Source organism: Pithys albifrons, chromosome 1 (genome assembly GCF_047495875.1).
Source record: "Pithys albifrons albifrons isolate INPA30051 chromosome 1, PitAlb_v1, whole genome shotgun sequence".
In the NCBI taxonomy this organism is placed as follows: domain Eukaryota; kingdom Metazoa; phylum Chordata; class Aves; order Passeriformes; family Thamnophilidae; genus Pithys; species Pithys albifrons.
Genome location: NC_092458.1, coordinates 24,234,907 through 24,254,996, shown reverse-complemented (window position 1 = coordinate 24,254,996; position 20,090 = coordinate 24,234,907). Strand labels below are relative to the sequence as shown.

The 20,090-nt window shown below is 43.2% G+C and overlaps 1 protein-coding gene across 2 annotated transcripts in view; it reads right to left on the bottom strand.

The window, feature by feature from the left end:
- Positions 1-15,214, bottom strand: part of MGAT4A (alpha-1,3-mannosyl-glycoprotein 4-beta-N-acetylglucosaminyltransferase A) — an 81,116-nt gene extending 65,902 nt beyond the window's left edge. Inside the window, exons 1-2 of one of the 2 annotated variants that reach the window (XM_071582091.1) lie at positions 15,129-15,214; positions 10,900-11,212 (exon numbers count right to left, since the gene is read on the bottom strand). In XM_071582091.1, the coding sequence (XP_071438192.1) occupies positions 10,900-10,993 (94 nt within the window). In that variant the 5' untranslated portion in view covers positions 10,994-11,212; positions 15,129-15,214. Of the gene's footprint in view, positions 1-10,899; positions 11,213-14,124; positions 14,839-15,128 lie in introns of those variants that run through there. The other variant, XM_071582099.1, reaches the window with a different exon arrangement.
- Between the last annotated feature and the right edge of the window lie 4,876 nt (positions 15,215-20,090).

Sequence of the window (20,090 nt, the reverse complement as noted above, 5' to 3'; positions counted from 1 at the left end):
CCCCACTTACAGGGATTTCTATCCCAGTGGTATCACTCAGCTCTTCCCCAAAACTGTAGGCACCAGGGCCCTCTGTTCCACTGCCCCAGCCAGCAAAACCAGCACTCAGCCCTTGGCACACACAACTCTTCATGTTGTTGCCCCTGTAAGTCTTCCCATACACACAGATCTTCCATGCACTCAGAGCATCTGCCTTTAAGGCGGTGGTGCTGCAGCAGAGCTCTGCACCCACGCACTCTCAGAGCAGGAGCAGTGGCTGCACAGCTGCCAAACCCCAACCCTGCTGCTGAGCTCCAGGCTCTCTTCATGGGACCAACCAGAGGCTCTGCCCTGGTCCTAACAGCCTAATTGCCTCCAAGCTCAATGTTAATTTGTATTCCACAAATCACAAATCCTAATAAATGTTAATTTGCATTCCACAGTTCATTTGAACAAAGCCGGAAGGACAGACTAAAAAAGTATTATGAAGGAGTGACAGAAGGAAAAAGAGGATACAGCAGCCTGTTTTATAGCAAAAGAAACAGCAGTGTCATTTCAACTTTTGAAAGACATTCATCCTACATTCACTATCCAAGCCATTAGAATCACAGAATCATAGAATCGATTGGGTTGGAAAAGACCTTCGAGATCATCAAGTCCAACCCTTGGTCCAACTCCAGTCCCTTTACCAGATCATGGCACTCAGTGCCACGGCCAATCTCAGTTTAAAAACCTCCAGGGAAGGTGAATTCACCACCTCTCCGGGCAGCCCATTCCAATGCCTGGTTATTCTCTCTGGAAAGAATTTTTTTCTGATATCCAACTTAAATTTCATCTGGCAGAGCTTGAGCCCCTGCCCCCTTGTCCTATTGCTGAGTGCCTGGGAGAAGAGACCAGCCCCCACCTGGCTAGAACTGCCCTTCAAGTAGTTCTAGACAGTGATGAGGTCTCCCCTGAGCCTCCTCTTCTCCAGGCTAAACAACCCCAGCTCCCTCAGCCTCTCCCTACAGGACTTGTGCTCCAGTCCCTTCACCAGCCTTGTTGCTCTTCTCTGGACCTGCTCCAGCATCTCAATATCTTTCCTGAACTGAGGGGCCCAGAACTGAACACAGTACTCAAGGTGTGGCCTCCTCATTATGATGGCACAGGAAAACAACTTGAAGCCCTTGCTACTGGATATAGGAATATAATTGTGGATATCCTTGCATCATTCTTTTCCTGACTAAGAACAAATTCTCAACTTTGCCCAATTCAAATCTTTGATCACTGCAATATACACATTACTAAAATACCAAAAAACTCAATTCAACCCATCTCTGGATCTCCAAAAATAAAAGAGAAAGAAAAAAAATCTTCCATTCAGTTACTGCTCATTCCAAGTTCAGAACTTGCACCAAATTAAGTTAAATACAGTTAGGTTTAAAGCAACATACTATAAATAGAGGGCAAAGCATTAGTCTCTCTTTCAATGTCTATGTATAATAGAAAATTTCACACTTACTGTATCCAACTGCCTTCTCAGTAAAGCAGTGTGGAGGAGAACAAGGGAAAATGAGCCCTGACCTAAAAAGGTCATCTCTACTTATGAGAAAAGTTATTCTACCATGACATGTCTACGCACCTGAATTTCAGAAAGGTCTCCCCTATTTCTACCTAGAGCCTCTCTGATCAAGAGCTCTGCTTTGAGCAAAGCAAAAATATTTAACCCTGGTGGTTCCACACAAACAACACATGCACCTCCACACACACATCCCTCAGAACATGACTCACAGTACATATGCCAACCAATTGTGCAGTAACTGAGTGGCTGACCTCTCTCAGACATCCCAAAAGCACGTGGACTATTGTACAATCACTCAGAAACTACTTACCACAAATATGCACTTAGAGAAGATTTCCCAAAGTGTCACTTACTGTGCACACTTAAACAATCAGACACAATTGGAACTCCTGGTAATGCAGTTAACTTGGTCAACAACAGGATGCCTGTGCAGCAGCATCCACCCATCTGGGGCTGCAGGCTCTGCATCTGCAGCATTTCTGTCCAGAAGAATAAGAAGCCACATCCAGGGAAAAACAGGTGTATGTATCCCAAACCTCCTCCAAGAATCATTACATTAATATGGTCACATATTCTTGAACATTCAGGGCTCAGATTTTGAGGGCTAAGATGCCAGATATTCTCAGTATAAGCAAGTTAGAGTCCAATGTGGCAAGGAAACAAAGCACACAGGAAAGTAGAACAACAGCAGCACACAGAAAAAGCAACGAGTTCTGACAACAGAAAGCTTCTGAACACTTTAACAGGATTTGTTTCTACTACAGAATTGTCAATAACTCAGTGAGTTTCTGTACACGTAAATCAAGAGGCTCTTACCTCAGACTATTCCTGTTCCTCCTCCTAGAAACAAATGTACACATACAAGCCAGGAACTCCAGCAAGAAAAGCCAGCTTCCTAAACTAAATAGAGCTTAGTAATGGCTGACCCACAGCCAAATGCTTAACATTTTAATACATTAGAAGAAAATTCATCTAACAAAAGATAACTGGCAAGAAGAGTGCTACAACCTCACAATGAGCAACATTATTTTAAGAGCTGAAACTTTTAGAAATTCTTATTAGCTTGGGCACAAAATTCAAGCCATTGTGGAATTAGGGTTTCCACACATTAGGGAGTTGAGGTTGATGATGCTCCTCGTTCCTTTGTGGCTTGACAACTGTGTTGAACAAGCTCTGTCACTAAGAACATTCTTTCTAACTTGTCCTCCTTACAAGCAGCTCAGGATCAAAGCTTCATCATGCTCACATATTGCTGCAAATTAAAAACAACCTTGTAAATCAAATGTAATCCCATTACATTCGTTTTATTCAAATCGCTCTACCAGTACCTCTACAGTTTGTCTCTAGGGGCTGTGCAACCACTGTAAGGGCTGTTTATTGGCACAAGTACTTCATTAGTAATTTGGAATGGAAAAACAATTTAGTTCAGCTCATCTCTGAACTGTCTGCGGAAACTTGAAATGTTTATGGCATTTATATGCAAGACCACGAAGTATCTGCAGACTACAATAGCAATATTTGTGCTGGATAAGCATAGGAAACTTTTAAATTCTTTTTGAGCATTACACAGAAAAATTATATACTGTCACAAGCAAAAATAGGGTTTCTCTTGTTTACAGTTAGATAGATGGGTGGCACATCTGTGGGAAGCATCCACAGGAATAGGCAGAAAGCTGCATGAAAGCCAAGGAGACAACCAGAAAAGCAGCTGGAAGCACAGCTCTGAAATACTGTAAAGCAATTGCTTTTTAGGCAGAGACTGGCTAGAATAAAGCCTTGCACTACAAGCAAGGAAACTGCTTTCTATTCACTTTCTGCCATGTTCATGAAAACAAAACATAGTGCATTATAAACAAAACTAAATTATAGACTTACCAGTGCCTCATGTTAAATAGAAGCAACTTTTAGGATTCTAATCCTAAAAATTGTATCCATAATGAAAAAAAAAGCTTTTTTGTTATCCACACAGCAAATAACATCATAATAACACAGCAGGAATAAGGTTACTGAATAAGATACTACTGCAAACTGTGGGAGTGAGGAAAAATAAAAGAAAAAACCCAAATCACACTAGAAAATACAAATAAGTCACTTTTTGAGATTTTTCTAATACAGTATGTTCATGGTTTCTAGCTATAGCAGTGGCTGCTTACTGCTAATAACAATAAGAGATTAACAGTAAGCAGACAAGGGATTCTGCTAAAATATAAGCATGTATTTTATGCATTTTAAGGGATCAAATTTTATTATAATAAAGGACAACTCATATCTCATGCAAACATCAATATTATTGAGCAATGAAATACACTGTCACGTTACTCTTGGCACTAGAAGAGAGAAGCCTGGCAAAGGTCAAGAATAACTAGATTAATATAGGTTAGAAGGAGCTTCTAAGGGTCATGTAGTCCAACTCCTTCCTCAAAACTAATTCCAGCACAATCGCTAGTTCAAAGCTAGAGCATTTTTGCCATCTATAGGTCTTTCCTAGCTCAGACTTATTTTGGAAGTGTCATACTGCTTTTAAAGATCAGTGTAACTCACTCTCTTTGTGCTAGTCCCAATCTCTGGCACCAGTTATGGTATCAGTAACTTTTACTTGTCATTGCTGGTTAAACTAACTTTTGAAAATGCCTACATGGTAATTCTTCACCACCAACCCCTCCCCAACAATCTACTCCAGTATGTAACTACACTTGCCATTACAAAAACTGTTTCCACTACCTAACTTTGTTCTCCCTTTCAATTTCAGTCCCTTATACCCCGTTATTCACTATGGCCACAAATAATAGATTATGTCCTTTTTTTTTGTCAAGAATTTTTTAAATACTTCAAAATTATCGCTCTCTCTTCTCACACATTTCCTTTAGGCTAAGGAATGTCAGGACACTGACCCTTCCTTACAGGGTAGGTTTTCTGGATCTTTGATCACATGTTGCTTCTTTGAACCCATCTAATGAATCTATTTTCTTTGCAGTGCACCATCCAGAAGCATACAAAGTACAAAGCAGAGCAGAAAGAACACCTTCTGTGTCTTGCTGCGGCAGTAGACTTCATACTTTCTTCCTTACATCCCTTTTTTGGTCAATTTCTTTTGTTTTCTACAATAATGTGATGAGTACACTTAGCACAGGATTTACAGTAAACTTTCACTCCTAACTATAATGCTGACATCAAATTTCTTCCCCATTCTTTATGTATACATTTGATTTTCTTCTTTACTGGACCTCATGTTTTGACAGAGGCACTTTTCCCTACCTTCAACCCTGCATTCACCATCTCCAATTTCCCTAACATATTTTAAACTCAAATCTCTTTGCCTTCATATGCTGTTCCTCCAATCAAGGTGCTGTTTGAAATCCAGTAAGAATTCTCTCTCTCTCTCACCACCCAGATTCACTATGGAAAATACCAACCACGGCCAAAAACAGGAGCGATCATTGCAAAGCCCCTCTTGCTCACTATTAAAAATGTGACCATGTACCTACTGTAACTACTTGAGGAAGAGAGTTACTGGCTTACAATCCATTGTACATTCATAATATACATCTCTTACAGTGGGGTATGAGCAGCTGTGTCAGATGCAATTGTCTTTCCTGGCTTGGCTACATTAATCACATGACAGTCTCTGGGTGTGCGCAGCAACCAGCACTTTTGAAAATTATGCAAGCACAGAAGATTCAGGCTGAAGAAGTATAAAGAGCAGCAAAATACAGCCTTTCCCCAACTCGTAACAATTGGGCCATAATCAAGAGCAGCACCTCAAGATGTTGGCTGAGCCACATAACATTAAATGTTCTGGTAGCAACCAAGTTTTATAATCCTATAAACTGTTGCGATAACCTGGCTAGCAGGTTACCAAAAGAAAAAAAAAGCAAGGAACAAGGCATTGCTGCAAAAGCCCCTTTGGTAGCAATCCCTCCCACTGCAGCTCTCCAAAAATCACTGGTATCAGAGGAGTTCTGGTGCAACAGGCACAAAGATACTGCAGACCTGAACTGCCAGGATATACATCTCTACATGAGCAGCCAGGATATATATCTCTTCTGCTTGATTCAACTGGGACAGGGTGTTCGCTACTTGCACAGGACTCTCAGTAACCATTCCAAACCTATATTCCAGCTTTAACAAAATTCAATTCCTATTTTTAATATCAACAAGCTACAGGCCAATCTGTTATTGAAAACAAGCTTGAAGTGTATTTTAGACAAAGACCAGAGTAACATTCATGAGTTGGTGTTCAAAAGAAAAAGGGAACTTCTATTTCCTTTAATTTCAGCTCCTGTAAGATCTGCAATAGAATTTCTAAAGGAAACCAACATTTCCCTTTATTTAACACCAATGAAAGAGACCTCTCTTCTCCAAACTGACATAAATTGCTATAACACTTTTACTTTAGCATACCAGTCCATCACTTTCCTTTCCCTGCCTTCACTCTTCCCAGTTTGTAGTCCATTGAACTTTTTCGTTGGTCGGTCTTAACTCACATCAGTGGAAAATCAGCACACAATCCTGAAAATCAAAACATGCAGCCAGAAGGCTGTAGCAGCATTCAGTCGAATAAAAGCTTCTCTTGGGATCAAAGTATAAACGAAGGTGGATTATGGTTGCAAAATACTAACATGTATCTCTCGGATTTCTCACTTTTTTTAAAGAGAATATTGCATAACCACCACCAAGGGGGAAAAGACAGAGAAAATGTGAGGGGGAAGAGAAGGAGGAAGAGAGATTCTGTCCTCCTTGTCTTCTTTCCTCTGTGGTTCTTCCTATAGGACTCTTCTTCCTCCAGGAATAAATATTTTTGGTTCTTACTCCAAAATTTTCCACCACTGGCTGAGGTTTTTTGTTAGGTTTTCTCAGGTTTTCTTATCCTTGTTACTAAGTTTAGATGTTTTTGAACACTTACAATTATTCTGGCTGAGAAACAACATGGTAATTCTAATTTTATGAAAACAGTCAGAGGAGAGAGAAGACAACAGTTTTATTATAAAACCCAGGCAATCTTCTCTCCAAATGAGAGAAGATGTCATGCTTAAAAAAACCCTGTAGTTCCAACCTTCATTACTTAAGAATGAGTGAATATTTAGCAAACTAGGAAGCTGTCTTAAAAAGTTCTCTTAGACATCTCCACATGTGAATATATATATCAGTGTACCAAAATAAACCATCCTTGTATATTGAGGAAATTCTACAGTTATGACAACACCCTGGGAGGAAGTGAAAACCAGAAGCCTTTCCAACTAATTCTTTATCACTAAAGAAGAATTATGAAATACAATACTGGTTTCAGAGCACTATGAAAATGACATAGTTTAGCCAATCCTGCAGGGCTAAATTGCATCAGATTTTCACAATATATATTCCATACCTGTTCTCACGGCTTCAAGTAGCCAAATGCCTCCTCAAAGTGATGTGAGACACTGCCAACAACTGTCTTTGGCCAAGAACAAAAATTGCATACTTTAAATGAAAAATACTTGAACTTCATCCTACTTGCGCTTACCCTAATTCAGTGAAGTTATTTACTTTCCTTCCCAATTTCCATGCTGGTGACAGGCATTGGGAAGTTTGCTGACTTAAGAAAAGGAGGTTCCTGAGCATTATGGAACATAGTGCTCTTCCTGGAACATTATGTACTCAGACCAAGAGTCACAATAAAAGGTATCAAGACTATGCTCTCTGTGTGTATGTATGGCCAGACTTTGCGAACGAAGATTTGGGAAGGGCTCTCCCCATGTGGGTGTGCCCTTCCAGCCTGCACAGTGGATTTTTTAGGTGAGACTCAGCGTGCACAGAACTGGCCCCACCGTGTAAGTCCTGAGGTCCATCTGCCATGGCCGAGCGAGCTTGGACAGTGACAGGGAAGTCCTCGGGACTGTCACAGCACCTGGTACTAACCAGGGCTGACCCTGCTGAGCATCCGAGATCTGACGGGATGGGATGGCAGGGAGGCATTGAACTGCCAGGGGACGGTCCCACTGAGACTGGAACTCAGGTCCTTGGGATTCAGAGTCCAGAGTGCTCTCCTTTACACCACGGGACCACCCACTACACTCTCTAAATAGCATACATCAACTGTGATGTCATTTTTGTGACTGGCGTAATAGGTATGCAGTAGGGATCTGTAATGGTTAGACCTTAAGAGCAGTGCCTTTAGGATAAAAACCCCCACACATTTCACAAATGAGCTCACAAATGAGGCGGTGAAGCCCCGTGACCCTGAGCAGGTCAGTAGTACCAGAAAGCCTGATTCAGCCAAAAGAGATGGTGCTAAGCGTAAAGTTACTCTTTGCATAAGAGCTCAGTCTTAGGAGTCATTCAAGGACATCTGACACTGAACTGACTAACTGTAAATGTGAAGCGACTGCAGATCCTTCAAAAGTGGTCCTTCTGTGCACTACAGTAATCAGCATTTTGTAATTTCAATTTCAAACATCTACTTCATTTGTGATAACCACAGCACATTTTTAACTCTAGTACTGCTGTTCAAGAGTCCCCCAGGAGAGTCCTTTGCCATGTGTGTTCAGGGCTTGTTCTGCTTCCTTACAACTTCAGTGCTCCTGTACTTCACATGAGGTTCAGAAAGTGACAAAGATCTTGGGCTAATTTTGAAGACTCTCTCCAACAAGCACAGATATTTCAGTCAAAGTTCTTCAAACACAGTTACCTCTAAAAGCAAAACATTCGCCACGGTGAAATGTTATCTCATAATCAGACCACTGGGCAAGCTAAAGCCATGTTGTTTTCCAGGGATGGCACTTCAGACAAAGTAATTCCTTCATCTCCTGACAACTTTTCAGCATATCCTTAAAGTTTGTAAAGCACTGTTCTGCAAAGACAAGTTTTGCACATTAAAGCACTACCAAAGTCTGTATCACTTTGAAGTGTCTAAAGCCTATTCTGCATAGACTAAAACTAGGTATATTTACTCAAGGAAGATACGATCTACAAAAATATCACATAATCCCAATCTGATTAGTATTCTCCAAATGATTCTTCATTTTAAGTGATAATTATCCAAGATCTTAGTTTCTAAATTAAAATTAATCACCTGAAGACTGGATTAGGGTTGTTAGAAAAAAGCACTATGCTTCTGCTTTAAAAAACAAGATTTGTTTTATTACTGAGAAATTTGAGGGGGGTTGCTTTTTCTTTCAAAATGTGTAAACAGTATTTTCCTTCCAAATGTAGATTTACTTTGCTGTCTGAAGATTGAAACTTACAGGAATCTAAATGCAATATAAAATGTAATGAATAACAAAATATGAAAATCAAAGTAAGTGACATCTCACAGCCCTTCAGTGAATGAGAATAGCAAGCACTGTTGTTTGCTTCAAACTGAGCCACTCAAAAAATTTGTAATGAAAACTTTATCAATTAATTAAAACACTATCCCACAAAGCTTATCAAATAAATATAGAATTACATCAAGCTGAACAAAAAAACCTTTGCAAATATTTATCATCAGTTTCTCAATCTTTTTCAGCAGTGCCTTGATTGATAATGTGGTACTAAATTAATTCAAACCTGTTTTGACCTTTGGATAACCTGTGCAAAATTTAAAAAATAATGTTCTATGTATAAACTTATCTTGAAACAACACCTTCAGCACAAGTTATTTAGACTTCAGTTTCACAACTGTGATTTCTGGTTAATTAACACATTACTGATGACTTGTTACACTGATTTTTATTTAACAAATTACCATCTTAATGCTCAACAGCAAGACTTGAAGACAAATGCACAAATTTTATACCCACATTAAGGAAGTACTGATTCTAAGCATTTAGATGGGAAAAAAAGTGTAAAAAAAGCAGTCTCACTAACAAAAGCTTAAATTGTCACCAAGTGCCATATATATTGGTACTCTCTAAATAGCAGATTTTAGTTAATTTCTTTAAACAGAGACTTTTCCTTGTGTTACACTTTGATGAAATAGAACAAGACATGTAAACTGCATATCAGAAAAAACATGACTAAGGATTTCATAGATACCTATCTTTGCTAAAGTGAAAGCAGAATTCTTATGAGGTTCTTCAGCAAAAAATTAATAAAAATGTAACTACTGAATTTGGTATTAGTCAAAATGAAGAAAATACTACTTTAAATGCTATTCAGATACCCTTTTCTTGTCTGTCTTTGGCAAGTCTATACTTCTGTTGTCCAATTAAAAGATCTATATATTACCACAACCTTGAAAAGCTGACATTTCTTCCTGCTGCTTGCATTCAGATGGGTAGTCTGCCAACCAACTGCTATAGCAGAGATCACACCACAAGGCATCTGCTTCTCCCACAAGTGCCCAATGGGAAAAAATAATTCAATATGACACAGAACTCATCTGCTTCTTTTCTAGTGAAATAAGGGTTACAGGTTGGCTGTGCTACAACTGACAGTATTCATGGAAAACTTCAGCTTCCCCTTATAGGACCTGAGGCAAAAGTGAAGATTATTTTCTCAGCAGAACAATCAGAACAAACAATCACCGAGAAAAAAATTAGTTTTAAAATAACCTGATCTTTGAAGGATATAGTCTATTATTTTTCAAGAGAGAAGATGTTTATAAAATAAAACCCCAATTCTTTCTTCTAGAAAACATTGCTGAAGAAGTTTATTTGCTTTACTAAGGGACAAAATCAAAACATCTTACTTTCAGTAAACAATCCCAACTCTCAGAAAAAATGTATTTTTCAAGGTTCACATGGAATGCAGTAACATCAAAGATATAAGAAAAGGTGAAAGTCTATTACACACAATAGTTTCTTAATTATTTTCTAAAATTGCTTGCACTGTTATAATAGATGTATTTCACATTACCTGGTCAATTTGCTCATATGATTTCATTTCTTATTTAAACTCTGACAAAAAGTATTTTAAATTGTATTTAAAGATAGTGAGAAAAGTCTTTCAATGGTGTTGATTGGCAGTTTGCCACTGCCATCACTAAAGCATCAGGGAAGACAGAAAGCAGCACCAAAAATAACATTCTCTAGTCAGGTCTATAGGCCATATGTTACATGGGTAAATAAATAAATAAACCACGAATCAAAAACAAACATATGGTTTCCCAACAACCATAAACCAGGGATAAAAAGCAAACCACAACTATGCAGTTTTGACCAACTCATTCCTTCAACAGCGGCATTTGTTTTTCTTCAGGTATATTTTTTTCCCCTTTTTAAATCAGAATCACTCCTAGCCAATTTTCCTGAACCTACCAGCAGGTGTTTATTCCTCACCAAGGCAGTACCTCCTGTAGCAGAGACAGTCAACAAGCAATTTACAGATTGCTATCGTGCAGTAGCAGCACACAGCCATGCAGCGCTGTGAAGGTCAGTTTGGTTGTGGAGCCTTTTACTCACCTTTCCCATTTTGCCATGCAGTATACCAGGACAAACTGAGGAAAGTAGTGATGAAAACTAACACGGTGGCCACAGTTCCATTTCGGAGCCTCATCTCATTTCAGCATCACACTTGTTTATGTTCTACTAGTGATCAGGACCTATCTTGGGCTTGCTGCAAAGACGTCAGCTGAGGTCCACCAGCAGCAGCTGGACAATAGCAACACAAAATGTAGCTCTCACATATCAGAGGTATCACAAATCAATCCATTCCAAACAGTTGTGAGCTTTCTTATAGTTCTCATCAATCAGACTTCTCTTGGTTCTTCTAGTCCTGTTTTAAAGGAAAAAAAAATTTAAGAGGTTATGCCAAAAATTTACAAGTGTCCCTCAAGTCGTGAAATACACTACCTGCTCATTGCTGTGTCTTACATGCACCTCGCTCTCACTGCCTCGGTGATGGCTCAGAGAACAGAACTTGTATGGGGAATGTGCCCCTTTTCTAAGGCTGCTTGTGCCTGGGGGAGCTGTATATTTCACATGAATTCAGTCGTTAAAGGACAAACATACACATCACTGGAGTTGGACCAAGGTTTGTACTTGATGATCTCGGAGGTCTTTTCCAACCCAATCGATTCTATGATCATTATTTTGAACTCAAGGCAAGGTCATGTGTCACCCAGCAGGTGATGAACTGACACAAGTGCTGCCCTCCGGAAGCAGCAACTCAAGGCCCCACTGTAAGTCCTCACTTCAACAAACCCTCTCTGAAATCAGTGAGGGCCCCCTGCAACTGCAGCAGCAGAACCACCCCCAGTGAACTGAGAGACCAAATTTACAAATCTACATCACACATCTTTCTCTGCTCAGTTCAAGTGCATTTGATCCATCCACAACCACTTTTTTCCTATCTCAGCTGCTGCTAAAGCACAGACTAGTCATACATGCAGAGACTGCTCAATCTATACCAACTGGCAACAACCCAAAAGCCTCACAAAAAGCCATTATATGACTGTATCCCTCCTCTATCTTCACCACACAGACATAAGGATAAAATGTATGTTACCTACAGCTCAGTTTTATCCCTGAGGAAGGTTCCGTATCCTACGATTAGAAAATCCTCAACTGGTCAAACTCAGCCAACATCTAATCATCCTGTCCTAACTAAGCAAGATAAAGAGACCATGGGGCAATAAATCAACAAACTCAAAAAACGGAGGGGGAGAGATTTGTTTTTAAAGTATTAAATCATCCTTTACAGTACTTCAAACCTTAGCAGTCAACATTCTTTCAAGGCACTGCCAGACTTTTTTCCCCACTATAAACTAAATCTGATACAAGTATGTTACTCAGCAATAAATAACTTACTCTGAATTTTCCTTGGAAGCAATATCTGTCACTTTCTTGCCTTGCTGCATTTACAACAACAGGGGAAAAAGTACTTTTTATTATTATGGTACCAAGACATTCCAGTCAAATCTGAACTACTCTTCCAAGCTTGTATCACAGCACACATTACCTTTACCAAAGAGCTTGCAAAACAAGACATAACCAACTGGCATGGTTAACAAAGGAACGGAATAGAACAACAAAGAGGCAGAACTACATGCTCTTGTGTCAAATCTCAGTCACAACCTCCATGTTACAGAAAGTGTTTACCTTTGGACTACAATTATCTCAGCTATAAAGTTAATAGCATGCTTCCTTTTGAGGAACTTTGAGCAGATAGGTTTGTGGCATTAAACGTTAACTCCAAAAGCTCATAGTACCTGTGAGGAAGGGAACAAATGCAAGTACATGGGAAGCAGATACAGTGGATGGAAAAATTCAATAAGGAATAAAATAATGAGCAGGAATAGAAAGAACTGTGAAAGGCCTAAGGATAACAAAACCTGAATTGAACACAATGAGTTAAAGACAACTGAGACACCACAGAAAGCTAACACAGAGAGCACAGCATGCCCGGAACTATCATCAGTACAAGCACTTTGAATAGGAGATGGACATAATAAATGCCAGAAGGGTAGGCAGTAGTAATCTGGTGAAAAGATAAAACTCGGGATGAACTTTAACAGCAAAGAGAGGCAAAGATCCCAAACCCCAAGGTTTTTTGAGGACTGTCCATGTGAATTTCAGACGTTCAGGTGATTCCCAGACTACCAGAACAAGCAGCTAGGATGCCCACAAGATCAATGACACCAACAATTTAACTCAGCTAAAGTGACTCTGAAGCAACAATGCCTAAACTGCAATCTACTTTTCCCATTATTTTAGCATCAATCATATATCTCTGGAGCAGCTCAGGTGTGCAGGAAGAACCAGGCTGCAAGCTAGATGGATTATCCCAGTGGGGGCAACTGACAGCTGGTCCAACATGCAAACAACAGAGGGCAACCTGGCAAGCAGAAATCTCTGATAATGCAAGGAAGGCAAACTGTCTGCCTTGCCAAAAATATGGGCATCATTTTTACATTTGCTGCAACAAAATCAAGATGTTGAAATCAGGGCCTCTCACTGTGCTACTCAAATCTACAAAAAATATGGTCAGAAAAAATTCAGAAAACAAGAAAGTACAAAGAACAGTGGCAACATGATTAAACTAGCAGTCAACATGCACAAAACCACACCAAGTCAATAATTATCATGGGTTTGAGTTGGCTGGTTCGGCTTTCATCCTCTTCTTTGGGTGCTGTAACCACTCCTCTTAGCACAGGAACCAGCAGCTCAGCTACAGCTCAGCAGTACTTAGATGACTATTCAAGCATTTCACTGTATCAAACTGCATACATCAAGGCCATGCATGAACCAGACATATTCCAGCTATTAAAAATGCATATAGATAAACCAGCAGAAACACATGTGTATATGCACATAAATTATTTAACTCCCAGGTGGTCGCTTTAGGTTTATTCAATAATTTACAGCACAATCTAAACAAATTTAACTGAGGGGCAATCCAGTCTGAGGGGATGGTGTGATAGGGTATAACTAGAAAGCTGAAGCCTATGAAATTTGCCAGCACTGTTAGGACCTGAACCTTTTCCATCGCAGACCGAAGGGAATGACCCAGCTGGATGCTGAAAACCATGGGTGCTGAAGGTACTGCACCTCTGAGATGCTGAGCAGCACCCTACAGAATCGCGTCTTAAATAAACCAGTAAGTTTCTGTGTATCCAGACACTCCCAAAATACACACAGAGCATATTCCCAACCGCAAACCATAAAAACTGATACACTTCAGTGCACCTGCAAAGGCTCTTCACACAGTTGCTGAAGGGCTGGATGGTGCGGGATCACAGCACGAAGAAGCGCCAGACTTGGCAGAGGATGAGCCAGACCCTGTCCTGTCGGGAGGGGGGGCGCAAAAGCACCTATCGCGGCAGCAGCGTAACATAGGAAAGGTTGTCTCGAAGACACGGGAGAACGGCACGCGAGTTAAAGGCAGCGAGAAGGAAAATGTGACGGGGATTTGCTCAGCGGGGCTTTTTCCACGTTATTTGCAGTGCCCGGCTCCAGCGCATCCCGCGGCGCCACCACCCAGAGCCCGCAGCCCGGGAGGGGACCGGCTGTCCCCGACGAAACCGTCCCGAGTCAGCCGCGACCTCCCCAGGCGTCCCACCGTCCCGGTCGCCGCTATCTTGTCCGGAAAGCGCAAACCAGCGGGAGGAGATGGGCAGCAGGCGGCAGAGGGCGAGACGGGCGGGCACGGAGGGAGGGAGGGAGGCAGAGCGCCGGTCCCGGAGCTGCGGGCACCCGGGGCACCGCGGCCAGGCTGCGGCGGGAAGGAAGAGGCACAGGAAACTGCAAACTCCGCCGAACGCCCTCGGGATGCCGACGGCGGGCAGCAGCAGCAGCAGGAGGGAGGGTGGAAGGGTGGAAGGACGGTGACCGCGGGCGCCCCGGCCGGAGGGAGGGGGCAGCTCGCTCTGCCCCGAGTCCCGCGGGCAGCCCGAGCGGAGGGCGCGGGGCGGGGGCGGCACCAAGTCCCGCGGAGGAGCGGCCGAAGCTCCCGCACGGCCACGCAGGTGCACGGGAGCGCAGAGCGGAGCGGGCGGGCAGATGGCGGAGCAGGACGGCCCCCAGCCGCCCGCCGGCGACACCGCAGAAACCCGCGGCAAGGGGAAGCGCCTCCGCAGCACTCGCGCTCCGCAGGGTGCGGAGAGCCGCCCGTCCCCGGACCGCGCGGACCCGAGCGGGCGGTGCGCGGGGGGAGCGGGGCGCGCCGGCGGCCGCTGCCGCGCTCACCTCACCTGTGCGCGGCGCTCGGGCACGGCGGGGCTGTGCGGGCTCCGTGGGGCTCTCACTGCTTCCCGCCCGCCCCCCGCGTCACGGCGCGCCCGCTCCCGGCACCGCCCCCCGCCCCGCAGCCATGGGCGCGCGGTCCGCCCCGCCCACCGCGCGGCCGGCCAATGGGCGCCGCCTCGCCGGCCGCCGCTCATTGGCTGGGCGGCCTGTCGCTCTGTCCGGCCGCGGCTATAAATAGCCTGTCGCGCCAGGGCCCCTCATCGCTGCGGCGGGAGCAGGACGGGGGTGGGTCTGTCGTCCCGCGCTCCGCCCGGCGTGTCCCCTTTCTAGGCTCTGCCGCTGGGGGTTATGGCTTCGGGAGAGCCTCAGGAAGGGCTTAGCCGCGCCAGCACGTAGGCGCTCTCTGCCCTGTCCCTGTGGGCACCTGCAGGGGGTGCGTGTTGAACTTGTCTGTCCCGAGGGCCGGTCCCCCCGGCTGCTGCTCCGCCTGCTCTCAGTGCCGCACAAACCGGCTGTATCCATGCCCCGCCGGCTCACCGGCGAGAGGTCATGAATTGCACCCTTGAGTTCTCACCGTTCTAATAAACACCTCCCGGAGCCGCTGGGATTAAAGAGAGGCTTGTTGCTTCACCCCGGTAAATGAAGGCTTTGTGCTGTGTCCCGCTCTGCGGAGGGTGTTCGTGGCAGTGGATCGCGGCACAGGGACAGCCCTGGGGGTGCAGAGGTGAGCTCGGCTGCCCCGGGGGTCCCTCGGCTGCTGGACTCTGCAGTCAGGGCAGCTTTGCTCTGTGGGTGCCTTGTTCGGGGTTGTGACGTTTCTGTTCTGTAAGTCACCCTCTGTCTGCCGTGGTTCCTTTAATGTGTTCCTGGAATTCCAGGCACCTTTTAGGGTCTGAAAACTCCCATTAAAATCAATACGGGGTGGGATCCAATCTACCTCCCAGGAGCTGTGCTCCTGCCGTGTAGTGCTAGCTAGCTAGCAGTGTTCAATCCTTTTGACGGATGTGATTGCTTCCTCTTTTTGTCTTGTTTTCCACCTAATTCAGACAAAGTCCATAGAATTATAGAATCATAGAATGATTTGGGTTGGGAGGGACTGTAGAGACCCTCTAGTTGCCATCCCGCTGCTATGGACAGGAACACCTTCCACTAGCCTAGGTTGCTCAGAGCATCATCCTGCCTGGCCTTCAACACCTGCAGAGATGGGGCATCCACAGCTTCTCTAGGAAACCTGTGGATTTTTACTCTCCATTAAGGCTCTTATGGTGGTCCAGTGGTGTAAAGGAGAGCACTCTGGACTCTGAATCCCAAGGACCTGAGTTCCAGTCTCAGTGGGACCATCCCCTGGCAGTTCAATGCCTCCCTGCCATCCCATCCCGTCACATCTCAGATGCTCAGCAGGGTCAGCCCCGGTTAGTACCGGGTGCTGTGACAGTCCTGAGGACTTCACTGTCACTGTCCAAGCTCGCTCGGCCATGGCAAATGGACCTCAGGACTTAAACGGTGGGGCCAGTTCTGTGCATGCTGTGCCTCACCTAAAAAATCCACTGTGCAGGCTGAAAGGGCACACCCAGGTGGGGAGAGAGCCCTGCCCAAATCTTTGTTCATGAAGTCTGGCCATACACATACAAGGCTCTTATGCTAGATGTAGTGGGATAGTTCCCACTAGAACTTTACAGATTGGAAAAATCTTGCAGTTACACTGTTTGAAGAGTGGCATTTAACAAGTCTCCATATGCTTTCATTTTCATTTCTCAATGCTTCAACACATTACAGTATTTTTACACATTCAGGTACCTGCACAGTAGCCCTCAGTGATTTTTCTGTCTTTCTCAAGGATTGCAAAGAGAGGCTGGTGGCAACTCTGGCAAAGTGCAAAAAAGCAGCTCAGGAGAAGTTTGCAAGGCCTTGATACTCAGGCTGTTCTGTGATTATTCATTGAGTGATGAGAATTTGTTATGTAAATGTGTGCTTCAATCTTCCCTTTTATAAAGAAGTGGAATTAAATACATTTTTTTATTGAAAAACAAATTCAGCACAATAACTTTCAAACAAAAATTAGAGCATGGAAGTTCTCATGCACACAAACACATCTACGGCAGAATTTTCTGTAGAAATCCAAATGAGCTAAAAACATTAAAAGCACCATTGTTTGCATCTAATAGATTAGTGTTGCTTAGGGATATGAATTTTTGCATTTCTGTGCCGGGAAAAAATCCTGGTGGAGACATTTTCACATTAAAGTCCTTTTGTCAGGAGAGCTTAGTCTGCTGAAGAAAAGACTCGGATACAAGATGAGTATAATGATGGTTATTTCACAAGGACTGTCTGAGCCTTCCTACGTTTTGTCCTTTCACTGACTGAACGTTTGCATTAGGAGTGTTTACCGACTGAAGCTTGACAGTATCCAATTAACTATTAATTTCCCCAAACAATAGAGTAACTGTGATGTGGTTCTTCCTCTGACATCTTCTGTTTATGTTAGTTTCTTGAGAAAAAAGGCAAAGTTCAAGACAGAAAAAAAAATTGAAAATTACCCTCATCTGACCTACAACAGCAATAATCAAATGCCTCTTGGCATATTCCACTGCTTGATGCATGGACAAAGTGCACAGTGAAGGAAAATGCTGCAGCTGCCAGTGGAAAGGAGTTGGGGCTATTTGCCTGGCACGCTAAAACATCACTTCTGGTAAGGGTTGCAGCCCCCTTTTACGCCTGAACAATATTTAGTGCTGGCAAATTTATGAATTCTTTCTTCCTGCCAAGTTACTCTTCCATGCTGCAGCCACTGCTGTTCGACTGGAGCATCAGTCTGAAATGAGAGAAGACTAAGCACTCCCAAATTCCCAAAATGGTGTTTAAATGCAAGTGTTAAGGTGCAAATACTATAACAACCCACAATGGGGGAGACCTGTGGGGGGAAAGTGTCTCAAAAATACAAGAAGCTTAAATCCTTAGTGTTCCATCCTTTGGTTGCTGGAATTAAAAAAAAAATGACGAGGAAGTTGGCTATTCTCTACCAGCAGGAAATAAAAAAACACAAGAGAGAAATACATAATCGTATTTCAACAGAGGAAAAATTTCATGCTGGGAAATTTTTGCTATGGCATTAACTAAATATCAAAATGGCAAAAAGTGCTCTGGGCCTGCAATAATTTCACATAGGTTGCAGTGGCTGTTTCTGGCACACCTGGGCAGTCAGCTTCTAGAGGGCTGTGTGGTTGTTGACATTCATCAGATTTGGACCTTGTTTTATCCAGGCAATATTCCTGACTCATTCGGAAGCACACTGTTCTCCTTGCATTTCACTGTGCTTATGTTCTGGCTTTCCCAGGCACTGGGAAAGATGCGAAAAAGGTAGAGGTGCTTGGCAGTGGCAGCAAAACTCTGAACAGCTTTTTGGCTGAAAAATGGCCATCTGAAAATTGAGTCCTCTCTCAGAAACAGGGTTTATTCCCAGCCTGACACTTAACCTTGTTTTTTAACAGACCAGATGCCTCTCAGTCCTTCTACCTCCATTTCACCTCAGTTTGGCTTTTTTCAAAAAGCCTTCCATGACCAAATCTTTGCTGAGCACCTCGCCCAGTGCCTTTCCTATGCTCCCATATCAACAATAAACATAGAGGGGCACAAGTACATCCAATGTGTATCATGGAGGGACTGGCCATAGTTGCCCCTGCAACTGGTCAGTGGCCCAGGCTGTCTCCCATATAAGACCACATGCGATCCCTACAGCACGTGGCTGATGAGAGGAAAAGCCAACTGCCCTTCAAACACCTTCTTACACTTGGTGTGCTGAGGAGCTGGGCTTGAAATGGTGGCACAGCACAGGGAAGACTCGAGGCCCTCATCCCACACCATGGCAGGGCAGCAGGAGACCAGGCTCATGGGAAGGGAAGGCAAGGCAAGGCATGGCAAGGTAAGGCATGGCAAGGCAAAGAAAGAAGGAGAGTTTTCCATCCCTTCCCTGTGACTAGGTAAAATGGTGCATACATGAAAATACAGAAGGTTTTCCCATCTCACACAAATTTCATACTCATGCAAATTCAGATCTTACATATGTAAACTGCAGCAAATGAATGCTTCAGTGTCTCAGCTAATTTGCAAAATACAGTTTCTGGTTTGTTGTAAACTTGTTTTACACACAAAACTGCTAGATGTAGAGTTTTCGTATTAATGTGTGACTTGTGTATCACCTATTGTAGTGCTAATACTCAACAAGTAAAGGGATGTAGAAAATTACATTAAAATATGATTGTAGATACAAATGCTTAGTAGCCAAACTCCACCACATTTAGGTAATTTGTATTTGGTCTTTTCTGTACCTATATTATGAAATAATCTGCTATATGTTGTGATGCTGCTTCTCTGAACACATTTGTGTCTCACTGAGAAATCAGGTGTGATGATGCCATCCTTACCAGTAGGTAAATTTTTGTTCCGCTTTAATAAGATAAAAACTGAGGTGGAAGAGAGAGCAAATAATCTGTCCAAGAAGTCTTTTGGGGCGGTAGGAACAGAGCTTGATTTCCAAACTCATAGAATCATACAATCATTTAGGTTAAAAAAGACCTTTAAGATCATCGAGTTGGTGTTTCTTTACCCTCACCCCACATCACTGTCATTTTCTTCTCTATGGAGATTCTGTTGAGCTGCAAATGCCTCTGCCATATGCTCAGAGGTGATGAACATTTATATTTATTCATCTCCTCCTGAAGCCAGAGGCTTTTAAACGCATTTGTACTGTTACATAAACATGAACCTGGAAACTGGGAAGTTCGTACCATGCCAATATTGATGACAGTAGCTGAGGTCCAGTGCCTGGGCAAAGAGCAGTCAGACACAGTTAGTACTGCAGAGATAGTTCACACAAAAGGAAATCCTATTAAGAATAAAGGATTTTGAATGCCAGCTTGTTTTCCACTTGCCTACTTCATAGTACATCTCTCCTACATTTAAAAGGAAAA